Genomic DNA, 20000 nt, shown 5'->3' on the forward strand with positions numbered 1-20000 from the left:
TAACTTGCAACCTATATTTCTGCTTGACGTTATCATACTCATGTATGTTAACCTTTCATGCCTTTCATGTTCTAGTTATTTGTTCCCTTCCCTCAATACCTTTACCAGTTTTCTTCAGTAAATTCCAACCCTCTCTTGCCTATTTTACTCTTAGATGTAGTCATCCCTATTGGCAAAAATCTCTTTTACCCATTCCTTAATTCTTATAGTTTCTGCAACTTTATGAATATATATTCTGTTAGATTGTTGTTATTCTCCTGAAGGCTCTGCATCTAAAATCTGCTGTTTCATTTCTCATACTTTCCCCGTCAAATCAGTTACTCTTATACCAGCTTGTTCTATGAAGAGCATCAGCTTTTCCCACGTCACTCTTGCTTTCTTCCCAAACAAATAAATTCCCTGAAGTTTTTATTAATTATTGTCCATAACTTCTCATCTGATTGATAAAAATATTCCTGGCATTTATATAAAAGTAAAGGGACTAAAATATTTTACTGTTTGCATCTTGCTATCCATATCCATAATCAAGCACTTCCAGTTTCTTAGTTTTTGTCATTTCCCTCATATCCTTAGCTCCCATGACCAAATTCTTTTTTAGCCATGCAGCTAAACACTTCATCCTTCCATGTTCCCATAAATATGATTATCTCTGAACCAAATCATGTCTTGGTAAATAGCTTACTACTGTAGCCTTTGTTTTATCTCTATTAATTGTATTTCCCCAAAAGACTTAAAACTGTTTCAAAGTATACCACAAAACTAAAATTTCCTTTTCTGCATTTACCACATACAAAACAATATCATCCTCAAAAAAGCTGACTATTCTTGACTATCATACCAGTTACAACCTAGAATTTGTGAGCCCCTTATTTTCTTTGCTAATGGCTCTAAATATAAAGCAAATAATAAATGGGAAGATGATATCTCTGTCTGCTACCTCCCTTCAAACACAACTTGTCATTAGTTTTGAGTGGGTTCTGCCATTTTTACGCATTTTTGCAGTTTTTCCTCTGAATCTGAAGCTGCAGCTATTAATCAAATTGGTTTTACAGTTTGCATTGCTTTTCAATTGATTTATGTGCTGATAAGTGCATTACTCAGAGTTTCTGTAATTTTTGCTTTGCTTCTTGTCACTTTTCAAACTTTTTGCAGACTTAGAACAATCAGTTTTACTGGGTGAATCATCTTGAGCTCGTGATCATTAAACCTGGTGATAGAGTGATTGTTACATTCTTGGGAAAACAAACACTATTGGCTAGAGCATTATAAGCCTACAGCTTTCATTACCCTGATTTTCATATAACATGAGCAGTCAGCCATTGTTATCTTATTCTAAAACTATTTGAAGCTGAAGCTTCTGTGCATAAGCTAAAACTAAATAAGGCATTTTAACTCCATTTTGCATCCCGGAAGCAAGACAGGATATTTATTCCACTTCACTTAAAATTATCTAACCATTTAAATTCAGTTTGAATGACTCCTGTAATTTTTTCTGTATTTTCCTGTTTTTTTCTCTGAATCTGAAGTTACCACTATTAATTGAAGGTGTTTTGCTGTCTGCACTGCTTTTCCAAGTAGGGTATTTGCTATGTCTAACTATTTAACAAACAGGAATGAAAACACACCAGTCTTATTATCCTGTTCATATACAACATGTCATTGGTTATGAGTGTGTTCTGTCATTTTTCTGTGTTTTTACTGTTTTTCACTGAATCCAAAGTTCCAACTCTTAATTGAAGGTGTTTTGCTGTTCGCAGTGCATTTTCAAGTAGGCTGTGTGCTATGCCTTGCTATTTAAACCATATTGTTGTGTGGGTTCTGTCATATCTCTATATTTGTACTACTTTTTTCTAAATTTGAATCTAAAAGCTGATTTTTTTTCATTTCTTTGATTTCATATCTCATCTATATTGTACAAACCTGTACTCAATAAATGCAGGCACTTCAACTGAAGTATTACTCTTAGCAAGATCAGCCAGAGCCATACCTACTAACAAGTTGTGCTAAAATGCTACCTTCATTTCAGAGCCAAGTTAAATTACTTTAGTCGTTTCCATCTTAGAGCCTTACTGATATTATTTATTATATTGCAATCATTTTTTGTATTAATATTTCTTACACTACTATCACAAAAATTAGTAAAGCATGTATTTATGGAACAAATATGTTTTTATCCATATTTCTTTACTCTTGGACTAAATGGAAAGTCAGACAGATTTTCTCCCTTCATAGATGCATAGATTTAGATTCATAAATCGTTACTAGTTTATTGACCCAGGGGTCCTTTCTAAACCTAACCAAGTTTTCACAAAAGAATAATGATGTCATGTATCCAAATAGGACACTGAGGACTAGGCATTTATAAGTTACCTTTGTCTATAAACAACATAGGTGACAGGCCTAGTGTAAATTTCCTTTTGCCAATCCACTGATCTAGGTTGCACTTAAATTGGGTAATAGTCAAACTCAGTTTCACATGGATGGAAAGCCTGTTCCATAGCAGGAGCAGTCTCTGGGACACATATCTGTCTTTCCAGCATGTTCTGTTCAAGTCATAGTATAAATGCAGTTCCTTTGACCTTGTATTTCTGGTACTATTTGACTTACAAATATGCAGTAGATTCATACATATGGGGATTGCGGATGCCATGTAAGCCAGCCATAGATCTCCCCTCAGCAAACTGTATAGGAGAATGAGTAGGGGGAAAGGGCTTTATGGTCTGCTGTTCACAGCAAATTCATTATTTCTTATTCCAAACTATCTATGAGAGATGCAAATATTTAATAAAGATGGAGGTATCACTCTTACATATGATCAGTCTGTGAGCATCAGTGCCATCACAGTACTCCTGACAAATACCTGCAAAATGATATGCTGAGGCTGTAAAATGTGAATGAGTAAACTTCTAAGGTTTAACAACACCACAATGTGTGCTGTCACATCGATAGCTGAGAATCACCAGAGAAAAACTCCTCTCAAACCCAGTGCATATACACTGCTTGCTAATAAAAGTGTACTGGTGATGGGTGACTCCATAGGCAGGCACACAGACTCTACTCTCACAAGGCTGGACAAACATATGATGACAGTGAGGTAGGTTTCAGGTGCCAATTTTGCAAAGGCCCTCAAGACTCTTGAGCTGAACACGTATGACTGCAAAATGATGATAGCCCATGTGGGTGTAAATAACCAAGCATGCAATCTTACGAAGGATATGCTGGAAATATTTCTGAGCTCTCCATGCATATCACAAATGCTGTAAATATTATGGTATTGAGTCAAATGCTGCAGAATAACCAAAAAAAAAAAAAAAGATTGATTTCAACAATCGGCTGGATAAATTGTGTCATTTGAGGGAAACCCAGTATATATCAGCTTGCAATAAGTTGCTTCACCAAAGATAGCTTGCACTTCTCAATCCAAGGATTCCACATACTGACTAAAGTCCTTGCACCCTCAAAGTGCCTTTTTAGCTAAATGACATTGCAGCATAACAAAAACAAAACAAATCAAGAACTAGACTATATCAAGGTAGTTCTACTCAATGATAAGAGTCTAAATAACAGCTTGCCTGACCTTCAAGCTCTCCTGCATTTGAAATACATTCATGTGTGTATTATTACTAAAATATGGTTTAAGTAAAGAAAGCAGTTACACTGTAACAAGGTGTTATGCCTACCCCACCTACCATGCTTTTAGACCTGAGGCAGACTATAGTGGCGTATCTTTATTTGTTAAAGACCACATTACTTTATTACATTGAGGCAGATTCCTAGAAACCCATATACTGAACTTAGTGAGATACATATTACATTAAATAAAAACAACCATCAAATGCTAGCCCGCTAAAGGACACCCCCCCCACCACCACCACCACACACACACACACACACACACACACACACACACACATACACTGATGCCTCTGAAAAACAGGTCCAGTTCCTAAATGTTCTGGACGAACTTCAAAAACTCAGAAACTACATCATCCTGGGAGACTTTAACTACCCTTCGATAAACTGAGATACGTATACCTCAAATGTAGGTTATACTGCAAAATTTCTTGATTTTTACAAACAATAATTTCATGGACCAAATAGTTAAAAAAGAGGCAAAAATATTGACCTGGTCCTTACAAATATAACATCCATATATACTTTCATACTGGCACCCCATCCCCCAGTTAAGTCTGATCACAGACTGATAACATTGTCTATCAAAATCCCCAAAGCCTCAGATTTAAATATCATAGTATTCAAATACTTCAAAAGTATTAATCTTAAATTCTATGATGAAGTCTCAAAATTTGTGTATAACTGTAACTTGCAAAATATTGACATGGCTAGTAGTTATGTAAATAACTTCCGTGCTCTTGGGACAAATGTATTCACCTGACAATTTCTACCAAAACCTAACAAATATGGAAGTTCAAGAGCAAACCAGCCTGGAGGTCTACATATATAATTAAGCATTACATTAAAAGAAGAAAGCGTCTTAGCTTATACAGCAAAACTAAAGTCCATCAAATTAAAGTCAACATAAAAATATCAAAGGTTCTGAGAAATGTCATCAGGAAAACAAAGGCATTGCATAAATGTAGACTAGCATCAAAAGCTAAGAAAAATTCGAAATTCTGATTTACTAATGTCAGGAAATTAAGATATAACACCCAACATTGTTCCAAACTTATGCAAATTAGCACAATCTGCTTGGATCTAATAGATCTTGCAAATATATTAGCCAACAAATTCAGTGGAGATGTCACCATAGAGGCAACCATGCAAAATTCACATATTCCAAAGGACCTCAAACCTCCATTTTACAAAAGAACACTTGCTAAAGTACTTTCCAGAACAAAAACTAATTACTCCATGAGATCTGATGCCATAGCTGTCTGTCTGCTGAAGAGCACTAAACATGTGTTGGTAGATCTGCTCCTATAGATAGTCAATATGAGCTTAGCCTCTGGCTTTGTCTCTGAGGATCACTCAGCAGTTGTGATTCCATTTCACCGCAAAGGACCCCAGAAACTACAAAACAATTAATCTGATGAGCTGTATTTGGAAGGCCATGGAATGGATCATAACTGACCTGATAAACTATGATATTTAAAAATTTAGTAACTCTTGACCCCAGAAGTTTGGCTTTGTTGAGTGTGTATCCCATTTAATGAACCTGGTAAACTTCTTTGTGGCAGTAACACAAATCATGGACAGAAATCATATGACTTAGTTTGAAGCTAAATACACTTCATACTGAGCCATATGTAGTTAGGTTGATAAACTGGCTGATGGACAGAACCTACACAAAGAGGGTGGCAGGTACATCTTCAGAGAGGATGAAACTAACCAGTGTAGCCCCTCAGTGATCAGTACTATGACTTCTACTATTCAGTATTGACTTATCTGACCTACAAATGCAAAACCATGATCTTTGGTTAATCAAGATCACAGGCAATTGTGAGCAAGGTGTCTGCATCAAATACCCAGCAGACAACGCAGAGGCTACAACTTGAACTTCCAACTAGTACACAAAAAATGGGCTAAAAGTAAAATATAAAAGTGCAATATTGTAAACAATCCCCAACCCAATTTATAGTATGGATAATACCACACTCCAAAATGGAGATGTTGTTAGAGACCTTGGAAAATGGCTAAATAATTCCTTCTCCAGTGATCATCATGTTGCAAGAATACAATGCTCCTTTTGGGATTTATCTTATTAGACATATTATACAGCTGGACAAGAGGATTAGTTAAAGAAATAGAAAGTGAAGTTATGGATTATCTGTGAAGTGAAGGAATAGTGTAGAATAATGAATCTCCAAATTAAGTAGAAACCAGTGGAGCAGAAAGCATCTGATCAGTTGCTATATGAAGATGCTTTGGAGCATTCAGTAGGAAACCAGTACAAAGTTCGGTTGGAGTTGCACAGCAAGGGAAGGAACAGGAAACTATGACAACTCTGACACAGCCAATGTTGTGGAGTGATAGACCAGTAAGATCATATATGAAAGAGCAATGGATGACACAGGATGAAACTGAAGAGACTATGGCACAGGAAGATGTTCTGGAACTTCCTGTAGAATGCCTGCAAGAAATGGAGAAGAAAGAATGTGCCCTTAGTTTGGAAGAAAATGACTTAAGGGAAGAGTTGCTTGATTTAATAGAGATGAATAGACATATTAAGATCAATGAAAGAAATAGACTCCATAAAGTCAATAAGACCCAACTTATTAGAAGTTTGATGAAACAAATCAACAGACTAATCAAGACTGTCAAAGAAATTCATGCAACATAACAGAAGTAAATAGGAGATATTACTGTGCAGCTAAATTAATAACAGATAAAGTCTTAGCACAAAAACACAGGGCAGTAAGGGGAAAGGATGGGGGAAATCAATTGCCGTTATGGGATTATTGAATACTACTGAAACATTTTAAGAAATTAAGACAAGAAGTGCTGCTATTAGAAGAGTACAGAAGTGGGAAAAGATAAAAAAAGTACACTTAAAGATAAACATGATGCCATTTGTCCAGTCAGGATGAAACAGATGAACATGCATGGGTTTAATTTATGCAGATTTATTACAAACACAGAATTGAGGCAAATAAATTTAATTTAGATAAACTTATAAAGAGACTGACTATTTCTCTCATACATGCTCGCTCTTTGGCTGCACTCTCAAAATGGAACTGAAGCTAGCACGTGCTGACTATTTACATGCAGGTTCAGACCTTGGAAATGTTTCTTAAAGGTACAACACACATACATATTCTACACCCTCCCTCTTTGACAAATGAGTCTTACTTCATTGATGACATTGATTGGCATGCAATAAATACAAGATATTTCTTTGACATGCAATTTTTCAGAACTAAATACATATAAACAATTATGTCCAGTCTGCTGTGTATTTCACACTAGGTCTGGAGATATCACCAAATTGTGTGACATAGAATTTAGCATTAGGTTTATCAAATGGGACTGTCTCTGCTAAATGTTCAACCTTAGGAACATCAGGAACATCATCAGAAATGGAAGTAGAAGTTAAGACACGCTCTGCAACATGAACATTGTCTGGATTGCTTGAGATTTAGAGTCTGGAACAATGCTGTGACATTGGTTCTGAAACAGGAAGAAGATGTCTGCAATTTGTCCTGTACTCCACACCCACCAATTCCACAAAATAGGATCTCAGCTCAGCACATATACCTGTTACTTGACCAGTCCAGTTGAAACCTTTTGCCCTTTGTATCCTCATTGTCTCTCTTTCTTTCAACAAATGAAGAAATCTGCTCATTTTATCATAACTGGACTTCTAGAAACAATGCTTTCTGACTAGATGGCCTTTGATTGCTCTGCTCTTCTTAGCTTTAGGCCTCAATAAACTGGAACTTATAGGCAAGGTTGTTCTGATTTGCCTAGATAGAAGTCTTTGAGCAGGCGAGCCAAGTATATCATCATGGGTTATATTTCTGAGATTAAGTAAGTTTAAAAAGACATCCATATTATCACTCTTTGACTTCTCTACTAATTGCTTTGCACTCTGCCCTGCATGTTCAACTAGACCATTTGACTGTGGATATTCAGGACTTCTGGTAACATGTACAAAGTCCCATTCTCTTGCAAATTTCTGAGACAATTGACTAGTAAATCGAGTACCATTATCAGACTAAAAAATGGCATTTCAGCTTAGTAACATCAGTGGTGGACATTAAGTTAGGTAACACATCAATCTCAAACCAGTTCAAATAAGAGTCAACCAAGACTAAGTAATGCTGATTGTTCCACTCGAATATATGAGTATCTACTGTTGACCAAGGCAGTTCAGGAACTTGACTTAGCTGAAGTGGCTCTTTTTGCAGATGCTGCCTCGTATATTGCATACTGAACAAGATAAAATCACTTTGTCAATGTCTTTTGCTAGAAAAGGTCAAAATACTAGTCCTCTTGCCCTTCTATTGGTAGATTTGGACACTAGGTGGCCACAATACAAAATCTGGATATATTCACATTGTAAGGAAGCAGGTACAACAACTTTAGGAACTTTGAAAATAATGTCATCTTCCATCAACATCTCATCTCTATAAGGAAAGTAAGGTTGTACTTCAGGTGGTACACTGGATTGCTTTGATGGCCATTCTACCTGGATGTAGTAGTTGATCTTTTGTAAAACAGGATCAGTCTTCGTATGATCTCTCAGCTCATCAAATCTTGTGGTAGAAAAATTATGCACTTCCATGACATCAAAGTCAAACTTCTCTGCATCAAGCTGTTCTGTATTTCTAGATGATCTGGATAAGGTATCATAAATTTATATACAGACTATTTCTCTCATACATGTTCACTTTCTGGCTGCACTCTCAAAATGGCACTGAAGCCAGCACATGTTGTCTATTTATATGGACATCCAGACATTGGAAATGCTTCTTAAAGGTGCAATACATACATATTATTCTACAACAATGAAAGCAATGTGCAGTATCAGAACAGATGATCTATTGTACACTATTGCAAATAATAAACTAAAGATATCAGCACAGGCAGAAAAACTTAGAAGATATACAAATAAATATAAAGGAAATGTACAAAATAGACAATTTGTTGATGACCTAAAATGTTTTATAGAGAATTGGGAAACAAAGCAAAAGGAATAGAAACAGCACCCAAAAAAAAAAAAAAAAAAAGACACATTTTGAAGAAATATCTATGAAGATCCTATGGAACATAATATTGCTGAATGGATAGAAGTAAAAAAGAATAAGATGTTCAAATGTATAGGATATGAAATGAGATGAAGTAACTGCCAGAGAGATTAAAACAAAAGTAAGAAATGCTTCTAATTGGAAAACTTCAGGCCCAGATACAGTACCTAACATCTTTACATGAAGATTTAGTCATGAGTAAGAACTACTTATATGCTCACCCAGAACAGACTTCAACCTGGTTAACAACAGGAAAAATGATACTCTTCCTTAAGAGTGAATCTGCAAGATAGCCTAAAAACTGTACCCCAATAACTTGCCTTCTCATGATATTTAAACTATACACTGGAATTGATGATGACACTCATTTAGAAGAAGCCTCAATCATGGCAATAGAACAAAAGGGTAGTAAAAGAAAGTCATATAGAACAAATGATCATTTGTTATTAAATAAAGTCATAATGGAGTAACTGTAAAAAGGGGAAAATCTAAGTATGGCATGAATAGACTACAAAAAAGCATTTGGCAGAATCTCACATTCATGGATAAAAGAGTGTTTAGAAATGTATAAGATACACCCTACACTGATCAATTACATTACAGTGACTATGAAACAATGTCAAACCACTTTGCAGCTAAGTCATGATAAAGGACAAATTATATTCCAGGAATAAAAATTAAAGGGGGGATATTCCAGGGTGACTTTTTGTCACTGCTGCTCTTTTGTCTTGCCCTTAACTCTTAACAGATTAGGTAATGGTTACAATTTGGCTCCCAGAAAACAACAGTATTGACTTCTTATCTTCTTTTTGTGGATGATTAGATACTATGTAGTTCATTAGATGTGGAACTGAAAGCACAACTGCAAGTGGGCAAAACTTTCTCAGATGATATAAGAATTTCATTTGGTCTTGATAAATCTGCAAAAGCAGCCTTTAAAGAAAGAAAATTGCAGCACCAAGAAAACATCGGTTTGGGACAAGAATGTGATATAAAAGAACTTGAGCAAGAGGGAGTGTATAAATATGTGGGTATTGATGATGGTCAACAATAAAACATGAACAAATGTGAATAAAGAATGCTTCAGAATACTAAATTAATACTGAAAACAGCCCTGATATCTAGAAACAAAGTATATGCAAAGTCCACTAAGTCTCCTCTTCAGTTTTTCCCTTGAAACTAGTCTAACTCTCAACCTAAGCATTCAAAAAGCATCCTACAGCCCAGCACTTGCTCAGACCTAATAGTAAGCACTAATATACCCTGACACTGATTGCCCAGCAGGGCAAGGCTCTTTATTCACCCTCACCAACCAAGCGACTAAGCAGCTCACCCTACTATTCAGGCATGACCAAAGGGCATTTTCAGGTGTACTCTCCAGTCCAGCTGGTGAATCTGGTTATCCTGAGGCAATGTTACAACTGCCTCATGTACACAGACAACTCTCTCCGCCTACCACAAAACACGAACATATGCGAGAGATGCAATTATACAGCCAAACTGGAAGCTAAGCTGTCTTCACCCAAGACTAGAACAGACAGTCAAGAGGAGAAGGTTAACACTTGCACCACACCTCCAGCTGCACACAGACCTACTAAAACAGCACTGGCAAAAGATACACATAAATACACAATATCATACTCGGAGGCTCTAAACAAAAACCTGCAAAAGCATCAAAGACCTCCAAAGCAGACACCCAAACAACCTGGACCTCCTGTCACAAACCAGACAACACATAAAACACAAAATCAGTGTGCCGCACAATCACAGCCCTTAAGGCGAAATAACATTAACACACTAGTAATAGGTGACTCTATAGTCAGGCACACTGACGTCCCACTCACTAGGCTGGACAAGCAGAAGGTTACTGTTAGCTGCCTGTTGGGAGCCAGAATCTGCCACATAACAAAAGCACCCAGGTCACTCCAGAATAAGTACAAATATGACTCTGTCATTGTTCATGTTGGTGTGAATGACCTGAGATGTACCTCCCTGGACTACATGAAAAGAGACATGGAAGAGCTCCCTGATCATGTAGCCCAGGCTGACCCTGAGTAGCATCTTGCTCTCACCAAGAATGATACCTCAGTATAAAGAAAAAATTATCAATTTCAACAATTGGCTAAACTTCTGGTGTCATTCAAAGGGGATCCAGTGTCAGTCAGCCTGGGACGAAATGCTCAACAAGCCACGTTGCTTCGCAAGAGACAGCTTGCAGCTGTCACCCCTAGGCTTTTGAATACTGGCCAAGGCTCTTCCTGCCCCCATAGTGCCTTTTTTAGGCAAGGCTCAAAAGTCAAACCCAACTCCGTAAACAGCACAATTATAAAACTGAGGGTTATGCTACTCAGTGCCAGGAGTTTAAATCTCAAAATGCATGTGCTTGAAGCACTCCTCAGTATTGAAAATGTCGACATCTGTGCTGTAACTGAAATGTGGTTCAAGGCTCCAGAGAGCACCACAGCACTACCGGGCTACAACTCATACCACACATTTCGGCCACAGAACACGGACAGAAACACAAAAGGAGGGGGTGTATCCATATTCATCAAGAATACCTACACCTCCAGGTTAGTGGCACAGCATGATACCTCTGAGATCATCCATGTGAAACTAACATTGGGCAAATCTGCAATGCAAATTGTAGCCTGCTACAGATCACCCTCCATGACCCAGGACCATCACTGCACCTTTCTGGAGACACTGGAAAACATGAAGGTCCTACTGAACACCCTGATATTGGCTGATTTCAATTACCCTACCATTCACTGGGAAAACTACTTGAGTACAAACTCCCAGGCCCAGCGCTTCCTGGATTTCATCAACTCAAATGCCCTGGATCAGATGGTAAACTCCCCTACCAGAGGTGAAAACATATTGGACCTGGTCATCACCAACATGGGTGACAGGTGTTCCACACAGGAGGTCAACCCGTCACTGGTTAGATCAGACCATAAACTAATCACTCTGGATGTCAACACCCCACCACCACCCCCAACTAAGGAAACCACAGTAAAAAACTTTTCTAAAGCAAACTTCATCTTACTTAAGACAGAGGTGGTAAGTTTCACAGCCCCCACGCTAAAGGATAACGCTGCCCAAGATGCAGAAACCTTTACAAATGCAGTCTATGAGCACCTACAAGGATGCATGGATCATGCCATCCTAGCAAAATCAAGACTCACTCCTCTAAGAGAAGGAAACCAGTTTGATGGACCCCTGCCATAATCAGGCTATACAATAGAAGGAGGAAACTAGTTCAGAAAAAAAGCAAATCCCAAGAAGGAAAGACATCCCTGATCAGTATCAGTAAGAAACTAAGGTCCCTCATGAAATCATCCAAGGCTAACTTCGAAAGAAAAATAGCCAAGGATTCAAAAGATAACCACAAAGCCTTCTTTAGCTATGTTAAGAATCTAAGTGGCAACTCGCAGATATGCACTGAACTAGTGCAAAATAGCACAAAATATACTGAACCTACTGATATTGCCAACATCCTGGCAGATAGATTTAGTGCAAACTTCACCCCCTCTCACCCACAAAAGGGCCCACAACAATACCGGAAAAGTGTAGTGTCCCAGAAATCACAGATGCACAGGTGAAAACAGCCCTTTCAAAAGCCAAAAACACAGCATCAATGTGACTAGATGGTGTCCCAGGCTGCATCTTGCACGAACTACAGAACAAACTAACCCCCCCACCTAAACATGCTGTTCAACCTCAGCCTCTCCACAGGCTACGTGCCCATAGAATGGTGCACAGCAACGGTTATTCCTCTCCACAAAGGAGGGGCCACAACTGACCCTGGTAACTATTGCCCCATAAGCCTGACTAGCCTCGTCTGCAAGGCTATGGAGCGCATCATCATGGAACTCATTAACAAAGATATTGGGAACCTCCAAACACTTGACCTGACCCATTTGGCTTTGTTAAGGGCAGATCATGCCTACTAAACCTCGTTGCCTTCTTTGAGACAGCCACCAAGGCCATAGATGAGGGAAAGGTGGTTCACCCAGCCTACCTTGACCTCACCAAGGCTTTAGACACCATTCTCCACTTGGGTATTACAGATAAATTCACCAGCCTAAACATAAACCCCTATGTTACGAGATGGGTTGCCAACTAGCTTACAGACAGAACTCACACTTTAAGAATAGCAGGCTCCAGGTCTGACTCTAAACCAGTCACAAGTGGTGTCTCCCAAGGCTCGGTCCTGGGACCCCTACTGTTTGGCATATATTTCTCAGAAGTACAGGCAAGCGCAGGAGGACTATGGCTAACCAAGTTTGCCAATGACTGCAAACTGGGAGCCATAATTGACTCTCCGACTGACATGGACATCCTCCAAAAGGGGCTTACTGAGATGGACACCTGGTGTCAAAGTCATGGCCTCAAGCTAAATGCCAAAAAATACATATCCATCCCATTTGGGTAAAACAAAACACCCACAAATTACCACATAGGTGGCAGCCCCCTTAATACAGAAGAGGTAATAAGAGATCTGGGGACACAGGTAGATAGTAATCTCGCCTTTGACAATCGTATTGCCAAAGTAGTTAGGAAATCTTTCTATGTGGCCCATCCAATTACTAAAGGGTTCACATCTAGAAATGAAAAGGTTATAGTGCCCCTCTACCCGTCACTCATTAGACGCATCATAGAGTACAATGCCCTATTTGTGATGTACCTCACAAGACACTTCCAACAGCTGGAAAGACCACAAAAGTACATCACTAAGAGGACTATTGGCCTCAAACATATGTCCTATGCAGCCTGACTGAAAAAACTCTGGCTGTACTTAGTGGCATAACAGTGACTCAGAGGTGATCTCTGCCTGACTTACAAAGCCATGTCCAACTCAGAATTGATGGACATGTTCCACCTAAAGAAATCCAAGTCACTGCGAGCCACGTGCTCTAGTGAGCTAAACCTTGCCACAACAATAAATAGAACATGCTGGAGGGATAGATTCCTGTCACAGAGGCTCCCTATGCTTTGGAACAAAATTCCATACTACATTAGGCAGAGACCCTCACTAAGATTCTTCAAGAGAAATCTTGACGAGTGGATGGGTAACAGAAAATACACCCCTGGGATCACTTTATTGGCTCTGCTTGACAGTGGATCAGTTAATTAATCAATGGGGCGGCGAAAGCCGACACACTCTGGTTAGGCTTATAAATGCCCTCAGGCAGATAGCCTAGTACCTACCTATGAACCTATACTATAAAGCAATTTGCTCTTCCTTACAGTTTTGGGGTAACTGATTGGCCACAAATGGTATTGGATCAGTTGGACAGGAAAACAAGAAAAATACTTCATGCTTATCAAATGATTTGTAAAAATCAGTGTATACCAAGATTATATAATCCCCATCCTAAAGGAGGTATAGGCCTCCTCAAAACTGATTACATGTATAGATCCACAATCATACGACTGCATATATATCTTTTGATCTCACAAGATCCAAATATAGTGAAAATTTTAAAACATGAGGAAAACAAGTCTAAGATGACTTCTCTGCTTAGTTTAGCAGAAGCATATATGTGTTAAGCTGGAATGGAAATCAAATCAGAAGTAGATCAAAATCAGGCAGCAACTTGAATGTGGCAAAAAACAAAAGAAATAAAATAAGGTGAAGGATTAGATGAGAAGGCAAGAAATGTGGAAAATGCATGCATATAGCTGCACCTACAGAAATCTCCTGGAATAACCTCATGTCGATCAGGATCTAATGCAGGAGTGGTTAAGAAGTAAATTTAAACCAAAAAATGAAAGTTTAATATTGGTGGCCCATGACGGTGGACTATGTACATGTTGGTTTGCAAAGTCCATTGAACATGTGGAGAAACAGACAAATGCAGGTTTTGTAAAGCAGAATTAGAAACAGTCACATATATTGTTGTTGGGTGTGGTACACTAATAGTAGAAGACCTGTATACTGAAAGGCATAATAATGTGGCTAGACTGTTGCACTGGGGATTGTGAAAATTATAGTATTGAAGTAGCAGAGAAGCATTGAAAACATGAACCACAAAGCATTTAAAAAAATGATGAATTTTATATCTCATGGGATCACCCATTACCAACAGTCTAAAAATAGATGTGAGAAAACCAGATATAGCAGTCCATGAAAAGAAGACAAAAGTAGCACTGACCATTAAAATTGCTGCACCCAGTGATTACAGTGTTTTACATTGACAGAGAGAGAGATGCAAACTCATAAAAACAGGATTTGCGGGCAGAGATGAGGACAATGTGGAAGAAGGATACCCAGACAGTTCCAACAGTAGTAGAAGTAAAGGGTCTCATAAAAAAGAATTTACAGTCGTGTTTAGATATGTTATCAATTTATAAATTGCAACAGGAGTTAATTCTGGGCACATTGCAGATGCTAGAGCACTTCTGGCTAACAAAGATTGAAACAATACTAACTTGATGAACTTTAATCATACTTTGACTTAGGAATGGAGTCTACTCTCTTCATGGTATTAGAAACCCAAACATCTTGGAGAAGTTAAACTTTGAGACACCACAGAGGTTCCTAACAAAGATGATCACAGCCCTAAAAGACATGATCTACTAGAAGAGGCTGGAGGCTTTGCCCATGTAGTCAGTGTCCTATAGACTACTTAGAGGTTGATCTGGACCATGTTTCTGGTCCATTAGAAATCTAGAAGTCCAATACCTCTTATTTCTCCACAAATCAAATAGTCACTGAACACTAGGACTGGAGATCTGAACCTGCTTCAGCAAATAAACAAATCACAGTGGAGAGACAAATTCATCACACAACTATTACCTATTCTCTGGGATAAATTTCCACACCTGATCAAGAAATGTGGAACATTATCTTCCTTTAAAAGGGAGTTAAGCAAATGGATGGGTATTCATAAATTCAACACTTGCATGACTTGCCTATCTCTTCTTGAAAAACTGACGTAATATTCAAACATAATTCGCTAGTTATCAAAAGCACTTTTGCTAAACTTAGCAAGGGACAGCAGTCCTTGATCAAATCAACCAAACCTAGGTACAAGGAAAACATAGCCAATGAGGATAATGACAGCCACGATGTCTTCTAAAACTATGGTAGAAACTTCAAAATCAATGCTTAGCACTATGCAAAGATACTAATAAATGATATCACATAATCACACCCATAAGATAAAGAGAATTTTCTAGCAGAAAAATATTAGCTTTAAATTCAGACCCCTCCCCCATCACATACTGGCACCAGTACTGGCAAAGCACTCTCCAAGGCCAAGAACACACTTGTGAGGCAGAATAACATACTAGGGTGCCTACTGGACAGTCCGAAACAGCATCTGTCACTACTCACACAGAGCTTATTCAGTATCGTCCTACAAACAGGGGCCCTTGTAATTAGATGCCCATAAATCTGATCAGCCTCATCTGTAACACTATGGAAAGGATCATTACAAAATTAATAAATAAGGACATAGTCAACCTGCAAACTCTTGACACTAACCAACTAACTTGGTTTTGTCAAGGGCAGAGCCTACCTATTTAACCTATTTGACTTCTTCAAGGAGGGTACTGTAGCAATGGATGAGGGATTACTGGTACAGACTGGATATCTAGAACTTGCAAAGGCATTTGACTCCATCCCTCACTCTGATATAGTTGATAAACTCACCCATCTAAATCCTTGTATAACATATTGGATTGCAAAGTGGCTCAATTACAGAACACAGGTAATTAAAATGGACAGCTTTTCCTCCTCCCAAAGATCTGTCACTAGAAGTGTACCACATGGTTTAGTCCTCAGACTACTCCTATTTGGCATTTGCTGTTTGGTGGCCAAAACTACTGTTAAGGGTTAGTGGCTGACTGAGACTTCAGACAGCTGTAAACTGTGCCATCTTAAACTCGCCAGAAGACAACAAGTTCCTACAAGAGTTTTTTTCCCCTAAACAAATAGTTTGTGTCAAAACTAGTAGCTAAAGCTAAATGGCTTAAAATGCATAACAGTATCCATCAGCAAGTATGATGTCTCCTGTAACTATCATATCAACAACTCATGAAAACTCATCCAGTAATCAGGAACATGGGAACCTATGCAGACAATGAACTGTCCTTGGATCACCATTTATCTTTTATTGTAAAGAATTCCTTTTTCTTATTAGCAAGGGAATGGCATCCAGAGCTAGGATGTGATCATTCAACTGTATTTGGTACTTATTAAGCAAGTCATTGAGTATTATGCCCTCTTGAGAATGAACGTACATGCCCAAAAACTTGTCACAGGTTAATGACCACAGTGCTTTCTCACCAAGAAAATTCAAGGGTCTAAATCACAAAAGCTAAACTGACCATCTTAAAGCTTGTCACTCTTCTTGGTGTCTTACAAGCTACTGAGGGACAACCTCTGCCTGTTATACACAGTCTCAACCAAACCTCATCCTTTCAGGTCTACTGCATATCTCGAAGTCCAGTGTTGGCATAAACAACTGATCAAGAGAGCTTAATCTCTTCTGCAACATAAACAGACATGTTAAAGAGACAGATATATATCTCAGAGAATACCATTTCTCCGGAATCATCTTCCTCTTGACATAAAGCAAATTATGTCTCTTAATCTATTCATGTGTAATCTATGCGAATGGATGGGAAACCACAAAGCACTCCTGGTTTGGCACCTTTGCCCCTTATAGTGGTAACTTGTAAATTTCTGGGCTTGGGCCTATTTGCACTTAAAATACAAGGGCTCTGGGTTATTTCTAGGGGTAATACACGGGCAATAAACTTCTTGGGAATGCATGGCTAGGCTTCACAATTTCCACCAGGATCATTATTCCAAATTATACAGCCTAGTAAGTACCTATGAACTTAAGGGGAAGTTATCATGAAGCATCCATGGTCTTCTGTGGATTAAATGAATTAAGATCAATCAATCCATTGATCCATTGTCAGAGAGCAAATTTTTTGTTCTGATCCCTAAAAATACCATCATATATATATATATATATATATATATATATATATATATATATATATATATATATATATTCGATCTTGTGAAGGGGAACCATATATATATATATATATGTATATATATATATATATATATATATATATATATATATATATATATATATATATATATATATATATATATATATATAGTTATATATATATATCTCTATATATATATATATATATATATATATATATATATATATATATATATGTATATATATATATATATATATATATATAGGTTCATGGGTTCATAGATTGTGTGTATATATATATATATATATATATATATATATATATATATATATATATATATATATATATATATATATATATATATATATATATATATATATGTATATGGGATGGATTAATTTTTCTTCCTATCATTTTAAAATCTTGATGTTGACTTGGAAAATCATACTGATCACTGTGCACCCTCCCTTCTGACCTTACTAAGCAGTTAAGAATGCATGAACTGAACAAGCAAAGGCTAGCTGTAGTGGCCTAATAGAACATACACATTTTTTGAGCTACCCTGTAATGCACTAAGAAGGTATACAATACAGGCTCTATAATTTGAAGTGAGGATAATTTTTGTGCTTTGCAAATTTATGTTTCATAGTAGAATGCAGTCAAAGAAGTATTCAAATTCTGACAGGTTCTTGTGTAGCACACATCAGCCTTGTCCCCTGTAGTAAGTGGTGGGAATGAAGTTAGAGTGATCTTGTAAAAGCATATGTGAGACCAATTAATATGATCATAACTGTCATTTTATAAAGGTATCACATAAGTGTTGCATGAATACAGCAAAGTCTAAAGTCCAAAAAAACATTTTCACAGCATATGTAATCGACAATTTAGATTAAAGTCATGTAATCATATGTTAGAAATGAGAAAAAATCTAATACACACTTTGTTTACAGATACAAAAACATCATTATCTGAAAAACAGAAAATCATTATTGGAGCAGTTGGAACTGGGATTGGCATACTGTTTTTCATGATAGGACTAATTGCCAGGATCATAATGAATAGAGGTAAGCCTTGTTATATATAACCTTCACTCTTTCACCCCGAGATGTCCATTTTATTTAATATGCATGGTTGTGTTTTATGTAAATTATGTACAAATCCTTACAGAAGAGCAAAATATTTACCAATAGAAGTTAAGAAAAGTTTATCTTCTTAATACCTTTATTTCAAAATATTTTGCTTCAATAGCACCAGTGATATTTGACCCCTTGGAATTTTTTTTTGTATCGGTCAGTATTACATAAATGAAAAACACTACTGGTGATTTAAATAAAACACTTTTTTACAGGAGACTGAAATATGAAAAACAGTGCAACTGTCTTCAAGGCATCCCATTTTCTTCATTCAGATTGAAAATGCGTGAGGTTAACGACAGTAAAAGACATAAATGTCTTTATCCATATATATATATATATATATATATATATATATATATATATATATATATATATATATATATATATATGGATCTAGGACTTTTGAACGAAAGTTCAAAAGCCAAATCCATAACCACCTAACACTCTTTAACGAAAGTGCTTTCATTGAAAAAGCGCTTTCGTTAAAGTATGTTAAAAAAAAAAAACACCCCCCTACTTTAATATTCTTACTCAGAGGTCGCACTACAGTGAGGAAAAGGGAATTTTCCCTTATTGCACCGTAGTACGACCGGAACAACAAGCATACATACGCGTCGGTGAACAGCACTTTCTCGCAAGTATGCTCATCAAATTAGGATTCAGTGAAAGATGCAGTCGAGCATCTGTACGGATCCCATATATATATATATATATATATATATATATATATATATATATATATATATATATATATATATACACATATACACGTTACACACACACACACACACACACACACACACACACACACACACACACACACACACACACACACACACACACACACACACACACACACACCCACATGCACACTGCAAAGGACTTGCATACATACATGCACACAATTCAGTCAACATGCATATGTTGACAAAATGAACTCATCCTATAACTTATTAAATATATGGTATATGCAAAGATCTTTAGAGTCCCTATATATGTCTCTCTTGTTCTTTTCATCTAATTCTTCCTTATAGTTTTGCTGTTGCAGCTCTACTGATATTTGTACAGTTGTTTAATGTCCTGTAACACCCCTGTATCCTAATAAGAAAACAGTTTCTAATACTCTATAGAATTATTCAAATGAAATCTTACTAAAACTCTACAGGATGCTATTGCC

At 37.2% G+C, this 20000-nt stretch overlaps 1 protein-coding gene across 1 annotated transcript in view; it reads left to right on the forward strand.

Annotated features, from left to right (window-relative positions):
* LOC122794317 (class II histocompatibility antigen, B-L beta chain-like) overlaps nucleotides 1-20000 on the forward strand; it is a 378791-nt gene that overhangs the window by 258793 nt on the left and 99998 nt on the right. Inside the window, exon 4 of the mRNA XM_044062613.1 lies at nucleotides 18638-18751. Coding sequence (XP_043918548.1) covers nucleotides 18638-18751 — 114 coding nt within the window. The remainder of the gene's footprint in view (nucleotides 1-18637; nucleotides 18752-20000) is intronic.

The sequence above is a fragment of the Protopterus annectens genome, chromosome 2.part1 (assembly GCF_019279795.1).
Source record: "Protopterus annectens isolate FY-2018-M chromosome 2.part1, PAN1.0, whole genome shotgun sequence".
In the NCBI taxonomy this organism is placed as follows: domain Eukaryota; kingdom Metazoa; phylum Chordata; order Ceratodontiformes; family Protopteridae; genus Protopterus; species Protopterus annectens.